Source organism: Leucoraja erinacea, chromosome 8 (assembly GCF_028641065.1).
Source record: "Leucoraja erinacea ecotype New England chromosome 8, Leri_hhj_1, whole genome shotgun sequence".
Taxonomy (NCBI): domain Eukaryota; kingdom Metazoa; phylum Chordata; class Chondrichthyes; order Rajiformes; family Rajidae; genus Leucoraja; species Leucoraja erinaceus.
Genome location: NC_073384.1, coordinates 7,779,262 through 7,793,195, shown reverse-complemented (window position 1 = coordinate 7,793,195; position 13,934 = coordinate 7,779,262). Strand labels below are relative to the sequence as shown.

Below are 13,934 nucleotides of genomic sequence, written 5' to 3'. Positions count from 1 at the left end.
AAAAATTATCATCTCTAAAATAGACCTAAGATAGAACTAAAAATAGGCATTCAAACCGAACAGTGACTTTACCTTGACAGGTGACTAGCTGTCACAGTTTGGGCGAGGTTAGATGTGGGGATGTATGTGTATGGGGAAGGGACACAGTCCGTTAATCAGTTTTATTGCTTGTGGGAAGAAGCTGTGGAGCATCCTGCTGGTTCTGCAGCTGATGCTCCTGTACCTCCTCTTCCCAGATGGCAGAATGGAGAAGATGTGGTGTGATGGATGGTAAGGGTTTCCTTAATGATGGCGATGGCTCTGCGGATGCTGCGCTTCTGGTAGATCTCCCTCACATTAACACTACCTACACAAGTCACAATTTACTTTTATACCAAGGAAATTAACCTACAAACCTGCACGCCTTTGGAGTGTGTGAGGAAACCGAAGATTTCGGGGAAAACCCACGCTGGTCACGGGGAGAAGGTACAAACTGCGTACCATATAACCATATAACCATATAACAATTACAGCACGGAAACAGGCCATCTCGGCCCTACAAGTCCGTGCCGAATAACTTTTTTTCCCTTAGTCCTACCTGCCTGCACTCATACCATTCCCTTCTCATCCATATGCCTGTCCAATTTATTTTTAAATGATACCAACGAACCTGCCTCCACCACTTCCACTGGAAGCTCATTCCACACCACTACCACTCTCTGAGTAAAGAAGTTCCCCCTCATGTTACCCCTAAACTTCTGTCCCTTAATTCTGAAGTCACGTCCTCTTGTTTGAATCTTCCCTATTCTCAAAGGGAAAAGCTTGTCCACATCAACTCTGTCTATCCCTCTCATCATTTTAAAGACCTCTATCAAGTCCCCCCTTAACCTTCTGCGCTCCAGAGAATAAAGACCTAACTTATTCAACCTATCTCTGTAACTTAGTTGTTGAAACCCAGGCAACATTCTAGTAAATCTCCTCTGTACTCTCTCTATTTTGTTGACATCCTTCCTATAATTGGGCGACCAAAATTGTACACCATACTCCAGATTTGGTCTCACCAATGCCTTGTACAATTTTAACATTACATCCCAACTTCTATACTCAGACAGCACCCGTATGGACAGCACCCGTAGTCGGGATCGACCCCGGCTCTCTGGCGCTGTAAGGCAGCGACTCTACCGCTGCGCCACCGTGCCCCGCTCAGATGTCTTTTCAAATAAATTGGGCACTTCTCAAGACTTGACCTCTATCATCAAAATTCAACATAAATTAATATATTTATATATCAGTTTTCAGCCAAATTCTTCATGACTGCAGACTGCTGGACTTGCTGCAGGTGCACAGGGCAGTGACAAAAGCAGTGTTATCTGCTGGCATTTTCTACGGGAGATTTCATTGAATCTGAACAGACCAGCCCATGTTTGCAAGCTTTCTTTCCATGTGATATTAACCTATTTAGACAGTGCAGGCTACAGAGTGGAGGGGGGACCTCATTAATACGTACCGAATAGTGAAAGACCTGGATAGAGTGGATGTTTCCACTAGTGGGAGAGTCGTGGACCAGAGGCCATAGCTTCAGAATTAAAGGATGTATCTTTAGAAAGGAGACGAGGAGGAATTTCTTCAGTCAGAGGGTGGTGAATGTGTGGAATTCATTGTCACAGAGAATTGTGGAGGCCAAGCCAGTGGATTTTATTGAGGTGGATTCTTGATTAGTGCGGGTGTCAGGGGTTGTGGGGACAAGGCGGCAGAATGGCGTTGGGAGGGAGAGATAGATCAGCCGTGATTGAATGGGGGAAAGGCCTGATGGGCCGAATGGCCTAACTCTGCTCTGTGACCATGAACTATCACTGGTGTTTGTGAGACCACCACCGCCAGTCTCCACAGCCCACGTTGCACCAAGGTGCGTGGATCGCGGATCGGCCTCTACAGACATCTGCAGACCCACAAGTAGACGACCCTATGGAGAGGAGAGGACAGTCGAATGGCCGCCGATGATGATGATGGTTGTTCTAACGTTCCCTCAGTTTACTTTGAGAAGGATTGGGAAATGTTGTTGATTCACACAACAGAAACGCGTGGGAAGAAAAGACGGTGGCACTGCTAGGAAAAGCTTCCTCGGCTTTTTTGGTGGTGTACCAGGAATCTGCTGGGCAAGTGGGCTGAGGGAATGGCTAATGGAGTTTAATGCAGATGAGTGCCATATGTTGGACTTTGGGAAGTCCCACCGGGGCAGGACCTTGGCAATGAATGGCAGGGACCATTGGGATCTCTTCCGGGGCAGGGGTGACCTGTATAAAAGGGACGGGTTACACCTAAACTGGGGGGGGAGTAACCAACATCCTAGTGGGAAGGTTTGCTAATGCTACACGAATGAATGAATCTCTTTATTGTCATTGCACATGGTACAACGAAATTTAAATTTTAATGCTACACGGGAGGGTTTAAACGAGATTGGCAGGGGGGGTGGGATCTCGTGCAGGCCAAAGGCATGTGAGAGGCTAGAACTTGGTATGGAGGGTGGTGTGGGATAGGTTAGTGGACAGAATAGGCAGGTGAAAGGTGGAGAGCAAGGAAGGAAGGTTGGTTTAAACTGCACGTATTTTAATGCATGGGGCCTGACGGGTGAGGCAGATGAGCTTAGGGCGTGGATAGGTACAAGCGACTGGGACGTTGTAGCCATGATTGACACCTGGTTAAGGGAGGGGCAGGACTGGCAGCTCAATGTTCCGGGGTACAGGAGCATCAGGAGAGATGGGGGTGAGGGAAAAAGAGGAGGGAGGTTGCATTGTTGGGTAAGGAGAATGTCACGGCAGTGTTCAGAGGAGACATTACGGACGGTTCGCCTAGTGAGGCTATATGGGTGGAGCTGAGGAACAAGAAAGGGATGATCATCTTGTTGGGGGTGTACTACAGACCCCCCCCAATAGTCAATGGGAATTAGAAGAGCAAATGTGCCGGGACATTGCAGGCAGCAGCAGGTCAAATAAGGTTGTTGTAGTCGTGGAATTTTACCTTTCCCAATATAGACTGGGAAAATGATAGCGTGAAGGGTTGGGGTGCAATTCCTCAAAAGTGTTCAGGAGAGTTTTCTTAAACAGTATGTAGAGACCTCCACAAGTGAGAGGGCAACACTGGATCTAGTATTGGGAAATTTGGACGGGCAAGTTAATGAAGTATGTGTGGAGGAGCCTTTAGGGACCAGTGACCACAGTTCGATGAGGTTTAGGATAGTTATGGAGAGGGACGGAGAGGGTCCACGTGTTAAAATGCCCAACTGGGGTAAGGCCAACTTTGAGGGTATGAGAGAAGGTCTCGCTCAAGTTGATTATTTGAGGGGAAAGGAACATCGGCCAAGTGGGATGTTTTTAAAAGTGTACTGAAGAACATTAAGGACAATCTCAAAAGATTTTATAAATACATAAGAGGGAAAAGAAAATTGGTGGGCCGAAGGGCCTGTTTCCACGCTGTTTCTCCAAACTAAACTAAGTAAACTTGACTAAATATCAAGGCATCTTTTACATCAACCTGAGTGGGCCTCAAATGTAATCAAAGAGATGTGAAACTGGGCAGATTAAAATCCAAGATGGGAAAACAACAGGTCGCAGAATACAGAAGTAATTGAAACAAACCTTTGCCAATGTAATTCATTTCACTGGAAACACAACCTTACATCAACAAGCTGGTGAAGAGACTATCATAGAGGCTATAAACTCCACGACAGCTCCATTAACACTGAGAAGATATTCTAGTTGTCACAAAGACAAATTGCAGATCAACTGCAATTACAGATGTTACTTGTCTTCTCTGGGATGTCGAAGCAAAGAGAAAAAAAGATAGCAACATTCGCTATGGGCGGCACGGTGGCGCAGCGGTAGAGTTGCCGCCTCACAGCGCCAGAGACCCGGGTTCCATCCCGACTGTGGGCGCTGTCTGTACGGGAATTTGTACGTTCTTCCTGTGAAACTGCGCGGGTTTTCTCCGGGTGCTCCGGTTTCCTCCCACACTCCAAAGACGTGCAGGTTTGTAGGTTCATTGGCATGGGTAAAATTGTCTCTAGTGCGTGCAGGGTAGTGCTAATGTGCGGGGATCGCTGGTCGGCCCGGACTTGTTGGGCCTGAAGGGCCTGTTTCCGCGCTGTGTCGCTAAACTAAACTGAACTAAAGTAGAGTCATACAGCGGGGAGCAGGCCCTTTAGCCAACCTGCCACAGACGGCTGTGGAGGACAAGTCAATGGATAGTTTTACGGCGGAGATGAACAGATTCTAGATTATTAAGGGTATCGGGTTACAGGGAGAAGCCAGGAGAATGGAGTTGACAGGGAGAGAAAGATCAGCCATGATTGAATGGCGGAGTAGGCTTGATGGACCGAATGGCATAATTCAGCTCCTATCTCTTATGATTGAATGACAGAGTAGACTTGATGGGCCGAATGGCCTAATTCTGCTCCTATTACTTATGAACATGACAAGAAACATGCCCTACCTACCGCTGGTCTCACATGCCCATATCCCTCTAAACCTTTCCTATCCATGTACCTGCCCCATTGTCTTGTACCTGTGACTACCGCTGCACCCGCAACCGATTCTTGTTCAACTTCATCAGTGATAGGAGCAGAATTAGGCCATTCGGCCCATCGGGTCCTCTCCGCCATTCAATCATGGCTGATCTATCTCTCCCTCCCAACCCCATTCTCCTGCCTCCCTCCCCCCCACCCTAAAAAATCTAAACTAAACTGTCTCTAAGCTAAACGTAAAAAACGAAATCTCGGTTGTTGTACAAAGTACCATTTATCATCAGCCCTTCGGGTGAAAGGAAGGGAAAACTATTTGACATCCAACATTTCCAGTCCTCCTGTGGATAACAACAAAAGCTCCCGAAACAAGAATCAATACACAGCACAGTCGATCTGGGGGTAAATGCTTTAAAATCTGTCGTTCCCAGCATGGGCTGACTATTCACAAACATTTGTCAACAAATCACTTTGACTTTACTTTAGTCTTCACAGATACAGCGTGGAACCAGGCCCTTCGGCCCACTGAGTCCGTGCCGACCAGCGATCACCCCGCACACTAGCGCTATCCCACACACACTAGGGCAGCTTACAATTAACTTTCAAACCTGTATGTCTTTGGAGTGTGGCAGGAAACCGGAGCACCCGGAGAAAACCCACGCAGGTCAAGGGGAGAACGACCAAACTCCCGACAAGCAGCACCCGTGGTCAGGATCGAACCCGGGTCTCTGGCGCTGTGAGGCAGCAACTCTACTTCTGCGCCACCGTGCCGTCCCACTATGCTCCAACTAAGCTCGTCCCATTTGCCTGAATTTTCCCTACATCCCTCTAAACCTTTCCTATTCATTTACCTGTCAACTGTCTTTTAACAATGATCTATTCTATATTTTTCTTGAACTTTGTCCCCTTTGATCTCACGTTTTCACACCTCACCCTTCCATATCTCTCCCCTGTATCTCAGTCTGAAGAAGGGTCTCGACCCGAAATGTCACCTATTCCTTCTCTCCTGAGAATAGGTCACCTGTCCAGACATCACCTGTCCTGCTGAGATACTCCAGCAGTTTGTACATAGATACAAGTGTCTTTAGATAGATATATAGATATAAGTGTATATAGATATGATAAAGATATAAATAAATAGATATAATTGTCTTTTAAATGTCATTTTGTACGTGGCTTGAATGGGTTAAATTTAAATTAACCTTTTTTTCTTCTTTTTTTTCTCCTGTTATGTAACTGTGTTTAAATATTCTGTTCTAAATATAAATATTCTGTTATAAATATTGCTATATTTAAGAGGGAGTTAGATGTGGCCCTTGTGGCTAAGGGGATCAGGGGGTATGGAGAGAAGGCAGGGACGGGATATTGAGTTGGATGATCAGCCATGATCATATTGAATGGCGGTGCAGGCTCGAAGGGCCGAATGGCCTACTCTTGCACCTAATTTCTATGTTTCTATGTTCTGCTGCAGCAAGTAAGAATTTCAATGTCCTATCTGGAACATATGACAATAAAACACCCATCTTTCTTGGAGTCCACCATCTGATAGACTACAGTCTGAAAGCCAGTAGATTAGTATCTGCAGTAAATCCAAAACACACAAGATAATTAGCTTACATTTAATCCATCACTGCAGAAGAGCGTTTGACAGTACACGGTGTCGCGAGTTATTAACTATCTGGATGTTCGGCAAGAGTGTTTTATTGTCATGTGCCCAGATAGGACAATGACATTCTTGTTTGCTACAGCACAACAGAATATGTAAACCTAGTACATAATGGTAGAAAGAAAGTTCAGTGTGTGTATACACACATGCACACATACTCAATAAATAAACAAATATATCCGGACTCTCAAAGCTGCCACAGCCAGACATAAAAACAGTTTTTATCCATGAGTAGTTGCTCTAAACAGCCAAAAATCTGTAGCCTCCCTTTGATCTGATATTTTGTTGGCTCACATGCTTGATCAATGGTGTTTTATCATTAATGTCTTATTATTATTAATGTTTAGTGTTTTCTGAGTCATTCGTAACTGTCACTGTATGTCATGTTGTTACTTGTGGGCGGAGCACCAAGGCAAATTCCTTGTATGTGAATACTTGGCCAATAAACTTACTTACTTACTATATAGTGCAGTAATAATAATAGTCTGTTGTAGTTCAGAGCTTATGTGTTGACGTGTTTAATAGCCTGATGGCTGTGGGGAAGAAGCTGTTCCTGAACCTGGACGTTACAGTTTTCAGGCTCCTGTACCTTCTTCCTGATGGCAGTGGTGAATTGAGGATGGTGTGGGTCTCTGATGATGCTGGCTGCCTTTTGAGGCAGTGACTGCGATAGATCCCTTCGATGGTGGGAAGGTCAGAGCCGGTGATGGACTGGGCAGTGGTCACAACTTTTTGCAGTCTTTTCCGCTGCTGGACGTTCAAGTTGCCGAACCAGGCCACGATGCAACCAATCAGCATGCTCTCTGTGCACCTGTAGAAGTTCAGGAGAATCCTCTTTGACATGCCGACTCTGTAATCTTCTCAGGAAGTAGAGGCGCTGATGTGCCATCTTTATGATTGCATCAGTGTGCTGGGACCAGGAAAGATCTTTGGAAATATGCATGCCCAGGAATTTGAAGTTCTTGACCCTCTCCACCATCGACCCGTTGATATAAACATGATTGTGGGTCCTCATCCTTCCCCTATCAAAATCCACAATCAGTTCCTTGGTTTTACTGATGTTGAGAGCCAGGTTATTGTGCTGGCACCGTTTCATTAAACCGATACAAAAACAGAAGAATCTGCAAATACACAACGGGTCAGGCAGCGTCTTTGGAGAGAGAAGGAGTGGCCAGTTTAAGGTGAAGGGGGATGTTCCCGTTTTTACGCTACTGCGCTCCTGTAATTAGAGGAGCAAAGGGACTTGGGAGGCGCTGGTGCAGGTCGAAATGGGTGGTACAAGAAAGAAAATGCAATGCTAGTTTGTTTTTTTTGAGGGGGCTAGAATACATGTTTCCGTGCTGTATCTCTTTTTTTTTTTTTTTTTTTTTTTTTTTATTTTTTTTATTTTTATTAGAAGTACGGTAAATTACAATTCTACACAACACATATATCTTGATACATTTTTTATACCGCTTCATTTTTTTTTTTTTTTTTTTAGAGCTTTAAGAAAAAAGTAGAAGTTAGGAAAGTAAAGAAAGTGCAAGAGAATCGTGCAGTGCGAGAGTGTAAGGAAAAGAAAGCCCCTTAGGAAAGAAGTTAGAGAAGGAAGTAAAGTGAGAAAATAGACCCTAGAAAGGAAAGAAGGAGAAAGTAGAAACAATCGCTCTATTATAACATTAAACTCCGCAGAGAGGGGACTACCAACCAAGTCTGTTTTTGTTATTTTACCTCCCGTTACCAGGTCCTGATTCCGCTTATTTATATATTTGTTTTTTTTTAGATTACTATTGCACCTCATACTTGTAATAGGTCCAGAAACATAGACCACGTCTTTTGAAATTGGTCTGCTTTACCTGCTAGGAGGAATCTCATCTCTTCCAGGTGTAATGTTTCAAACATATTTGATATCCACATTTTTATTGTTGGTGTCGGCGCATTTTTCCAGAATTTAAGTATAAGCTTTTTTCCCATTATTAGCCCGTAATTAAATAAATTCTTCTGAAACACGTTTAATTCAGGGTTATCTTCCGATATTCCGAAGATAATCCATTCTGGTTTTGGTACCAGTTTTATTTTGATCAATTTTGAAAAAATATCAAATATTTCATACCAGAATTTTTGGATTTTTGTACAAAAAACAAAAGAGTGCGCTATGGTAGCTTCTTGACATAGGCATTTATCACAGATTGGTGAAACATTAGGGAAGATTTTATTTAATTTAGTTTTTGAATAATATAATCTATGTAATGTTTTAAATTGGATGAGCGTATGCCGTACGTTGATCGAACATTTATGCACCTGTAGTAAATGATTATCCCAGGTCCCTTTTGAGATTTTTATAGCTAATTCTTGTTCCCAATCTTTTCTAATTCCATCTGTTGTGGGTATTTCTATGTTTAAAATGATGTTATATAAGTACGATATTAAATTAGCTGATTCCGCCTTGGTCTTCATTGCTTCATCCAATAAGTCGGAAGACATATTATGATAGTCTTTTGTGTATTTTTTCAAATAATCACAGATTTGAAGATATTTAAAATATTGGTTATTTTTCAAATTATATTTCAGTTGTAGTTGTTGAAATGACAGTAAATTCCCTAATTCATACAGATCTTCGAGCGTTTTAATTCCCATTCTTTCCCATTGTATAAATGATTTGTCTATGATTGATGGTTTAAACGATGGATTATTGACTATTGGTATTAAAAGAGATAGGTTTCTTAATTTTAGAGTCTGTTTTATTTGTTTCCATGTTCTTATTGTGTTATGTATAATTGGATTTTTATTATAATTTTTATTATTCAAATTTGTTGGTGAGAGGATGGTCGCTCCTATATTACTCGGGGAGCAGTCCCCTTTTTCCATTACCATCCAGTCCGCCTGCTGTGCAGAATTGTCCAGCAGGTGAATCATATTTTTAATATTTACTGCCCAGTTATAATACATAAAATTAGGGAGCGCTAGACCCCCCCAGCTCTTTTCGTTTATTAAGGTGTGCTATTTGTATTCTATGGGATTTATAATCCCATATAAAATTTGTAATGTCTGAGTCCAATTTTTTGAAAAACTTTTTTGGGAGGTATATAGGTATTGATTGAAATAGGTATAGAATTTGTGGTAAGAAAACCATTTTAATAGCATTTATTCTGCCTATTAAGGACATCGGAAGTGTTTTCCAGAATTTAATCAGATTATTCAATTTCTTGAGTAAAGGATTATAATTGGCTTTAAACATATCCTGGTAATTTCTAGTAATTTCAATTCCCAAATATTTGAATTTTTCTGTGGCTATTTTAAAGGGAAATTTCCGAAGCTGTGTTGAGTCTTTTGGTTTTATCGACATAATTTCACTTTTGTTCCAATTTATTCTATATCCTGAACAGGATCCAAAGTCCTCTATTAAGTTTAATATGTTTGGTATACTAATTTGTGGTTTTGTGATGTACAGTAGTACATCATCGGCATATAGGGATATTTTATTCTTTGAGTATTTTGTATTATAACCATAAATATCCGGATGTGTTCTTATTTTTTCAGCAAGGGGTTCAATTATCAAAGCAAATAGCAGCAGTGATAATGAGCATCCTTGTCTATTGCCCCTTGATAGTTCAAATTTCGAGGATAAGATATTATTAGTTAATATTCTAGCCGTAGGTTTGTTATATAATAGTTTTATCCATGCGATAAAGTTTTCTCCCAATTGGAATTTTTGCAATACTTTAATCATATAATCCCATTCTACTTGATCAAACGCTTTTTCTGCATCCAGTGAGATAATAGATAACTCTTGGTCGTGAGGTTTATGTGAGTGCATTATGTTAAGCAAACGTCTCAAATTATTAAATGAATGTCTGTATCTCTAAGTTGCACTAAAAAGGTAACATCCTGGTGAAACAATGCAACTGGATTGGCTTTTTTGCTTCCTGTAAGTTGAGCATGTTTTTATTCCATTGTCTTTATGACAGGTCACATTTCAATCGACGGCTTCAAGAGATATTTGAGTGGGGATGAGAATGGAGTCATTCCTCTTGAGAAGTTGGACCTGAGTGAAGATATGACCCAGCCCATGTCCCACTATTTCATCAACTCCTCACATAACACATACCTCACAGGTAAGACGTTGGCACGGCACACTGAGCCTTTTCCTTTCCTTAACCAGGAGCTTTAGACAATAGACAATAGGTGCAGGAGTAGTCCATTCGGCCCTTCGAGCCAGCACCGCCATTCAATGTGATCATGGCCGATCATCCCCAATCAGTACCCCGTTCCTGCTTTCTCCCCATATCCCCTGACTCTGCTATCTTTAAGAGCCCTATCTAGCTCTCTCTTGAAGGAATCCAGAGAACCTGCCTCCACCGCCCTCTGAGGCAGAGAATTCCACAGACTCACCACTCTCTGTGAGAAAAAGTGTTTCCTCGTCTCCGTTCTAAATGGCTTACTCCTTACTCTTAAACTGTGTGACCCCTGGTTCTGGACTACCCCCAAAATGGGGGACATTTTTCCTGCATCTAGCCTGTCCGATCCCTTAAGAATTTAACATGTCTCTGTAAGTTCCCCTCTCATCCTCCGCGGCAGAGAATTCCATCTTCGGCCCTCTCCCCTCCGCACAGGGGTGTCGGAAGGTGAGGATGGTGGGTGTGAAGTGCAGTCAGAAGGCAGTCACGGTGGAACAGCTGTAGAGTTGCCGCCTTACAGCAAAATGCAGCGCCAGAGACCCGGGTTCCATCCCGACTACGGGCGCTGTCTATATGGAGTTTGTACGTTCTCCCCGTGACCTGCGTGGGTTTTCTCCGAGATCTTCGATTTCCTCCCACACTCCAAAGGCGTACAGGTCTGTAGGTTAATTGGCTTGATTAAAAAAAAAAGGTAAATGTAAAATTGCTGGCTCGGACATATACAGGGCCCGATGCTTGCGCGGGGCCACAAACATCAAGCAGGACACATCCCACCCTGCCAACCACCTTTTCACTCTGCTACCCTCTGGGAGGCGATTCAGGTCTCTGAAGGCTCGCACCGGTAGACTAAAAAATAGTTTCTACCCATGTGCGATAAAATAACTTAATTCTAACAGAGAACACTGGGGGAAGCACAATATAATTCGGGGTCCAAGATAATGCGCAATAATCTTTTAAAATATTTTTAATACCTATTTATTATTTTCTTTACTGATTTGTGTATATGTGAGTCAATGGCCGTTGTGTTTTGTTCTTTTTAAACCGAAGGAGATGCAATGGAATTTTGTTACACAGTTCTGTGCAATGACAATAAACATATTCTATTCTATTAACCATATAACCAGAAAACAGCACGGAAACAGGCCACCTCGGCCCTACAAGTCCGTGCCGAACAACTTTTTTTTCCCCCCTTAGTCCCACCTGCCTGCACTCATACCATAACCCTCCATTCCCTTCTCATCCATATGCCTATCCAATTTATTTTAAATGATACCAATGAACCTGCCTCCACCACTTCCACTGGAAGCTCATTCCACACCGCTACCACTCTCTGAGTAAAGAAGTTCCCCCTCATATTACCCCTAAACTTCTGTCCCTTTATTCTGAAGTCATGTCCTCTTGTTTGAATCTTCCCTATTCTCAAAGGGAAAAGCTTGTCCACATGAACTCTGTCTATCCCTCTCATCATTTTAAAGACCTCTATCAGGTCCCCCCTTAACCTTCTGTGCTCCAGAGAATAAAGACCTAACTTATTCAACCTATCTCTGTAACTTAGTTGTTGAAACCCAGGCAACATTCTCGTAAATCTCCTCTGTACTCTCTCTATTTTGTTGACATCCTTCCTATAATTGGGCGACCAAAATTGTACACCATACTCCAGATTTGGGGTCTGGGGTCTGGGGTTCTATTGTCCAAGTTGGCGTTATGCAGAGTACTGCCCTGCCGACTACAAAAGTCAGAAGGTTGGGAAGGTTGAAGGAGCAGCCCCGTTAGGTACTGGAACATGTTATTGGCGTGCTGCTACTTTCCACTTTGTCTTTTCACAGCTGGACAGCTGGCCGGATACTCTTCCGTAGAAATTTATCGCCAGGTGTTGTTGGCGGGATGCCGGTGCGTGGAGCTGGACTGTTGGAAGGGGCGTTCGACCGAGGAGGAACCTGTCATCACCCATGGCTTCACAATGACGACGGAAATCTGCTTCAAGGTGACGAAACAATAGACAACAGGTGCAGGAGTAGGCCATTCGGCCCTTCGGACCCAGCACCGTGACAGAAACGTGCCGGAGCATCTCAGCGGGCAGCATCTCCGGAGAAAATAGGAAGGGTGACGTTTCGGGGGCGGGACTGGAAGTGAAGGTGGAGACTGTGGTGGGGGGAGTTTTGGAGGAACAGGAGGTACGAACAGGCCAGAACAAGGCGGCACGGTGGCGCAGAGGGTAGAGTTGCTGCCGAAGGGCCTGTTTTCGCGCCAGAGTCCCGGGTTCGATCCTGACCACGGGTGCTTGTCTGTACGGAGTTTGTACGTTCACCCCGTGACCCCGCGCGGGTTTTCTCCGGGTGCTCCGATTTCCTCCTGCACTCCAAAGAAGTGCAGGTTTGTAGGCTAATTGGCTTTGGTAAAATTGTAAATTGTCCCTATTGTGGTGTGGGATAGGGTTAGTGTGCGGGGATCGCCGGTCGGCACAGACTCAGTGGGCCGAAGGGCCTGTTTTCACGCTATACCTCTAATCTAAACTAAATCAGAACTGGCAATAGATAACTGGCGAAAAGTGGAGCCCACTATGGCCTTAAACGGAGTCAGGGGATATGGGGAGAAGGCAGGAACGGGGTACTGATTGGGGATGATCAGCCATGATCACATTGAATCCCGGTGCTGGCTCGAAGGGCCGAATGGCCTACTCCTGCACCAATTGTCTATTGTCTATTGGCCCATTGGCTGGGGAAGAGGTGATAACGAAGAGATACAAGGATGTGAACAGTGGAACTAGCAGGACAACTAGGGTGGGGGAGGGGAGGGGAGGCGGAGGCGAGGGGGGGGGGGGGGGGAGGGGAGTGGGGAGTGGGGGGGAGGGGGGGGGTGGGGGGCGGGGGGGGGGAGGGGATGGGGGGGATGGGGGTGGGGGAGAGGCTTACTTGAAATTAGAGAAGTCAATGTTCGTAGCGCTGGGGTGTCAGCTGCCCAAGCAAAATATAAGTTGCTGTGGCTCCAATTTGCGCTGGGCCTCACTGGGAAGTTAAAGTGTTTGGCAACCGGGAGATCAGGTAGGTCCAGGCAGACTGAGCGGAGGTGCTCATTGAAACAATCGCCCAGTCTGCACTTGGCCTCGCCTTTCGATATACACTGTAGGAGCCCACATCGAGAACTGAGGAACTTCTTTCCTTTAGTTTGTGTCGTTTGTGTTAGAACTTCTTTCCTTGTTGTGTCAAGTTTAACAGAGCTTTTCTCAGTCCTGAGGGTTGGCAAGGAATTGAGGACAAGACATCATTTATTATTAGGATATGCAGTGTCTGATTCAACATGCAGCTTTTGTGTACAGCCTTGACTGTTTTCAGAGCACATAGCAACCCAGTTAATTAAATATGTTAGACGTGGTTAGAATACATAATTTCAACTCAGTATGTAGTGTGGCAGGTTTATTCTTGTAGGACATCACACAGAGAGATTTAGCCAGAGGACAGACAATGATTGATTGAAAGACACAGCAGGGAAACAGGCCCTTCGGCCCGCTGAGTTCATGCCGGCCGTCCATCACCCGTTCATACTGAAGACAGGAAGGAACTGCAGATGCTGGTGTAAACCGAAGACAGACACAGAAACTGGACTAACTCAGCGGGAC

General features: G+C 44.2%; 1 protein-coding gene across 1 annotated transcript in view; it reads left to right on the top strand.

The window, feature by feature from the left end:
• Positions 1–13,934, top strand: part of LOC129699288 (1-phosphatidylinositol 4,5-bisphosphate phosphodiesterase beta-1) — a 660,784-nt gene that overhangs the window by 522,610 nt on the left and 124,240 nt on the right. The window contains 2 exon segments of the mRNA XM_055638950.1: positions 10,109–10,255; positions 12,145–12,302. Of these exon segments, the coding sequence (XP_055494925.1) occupies positions 10,109–10,255; positions 12,145–12,302 (305 nt within the window).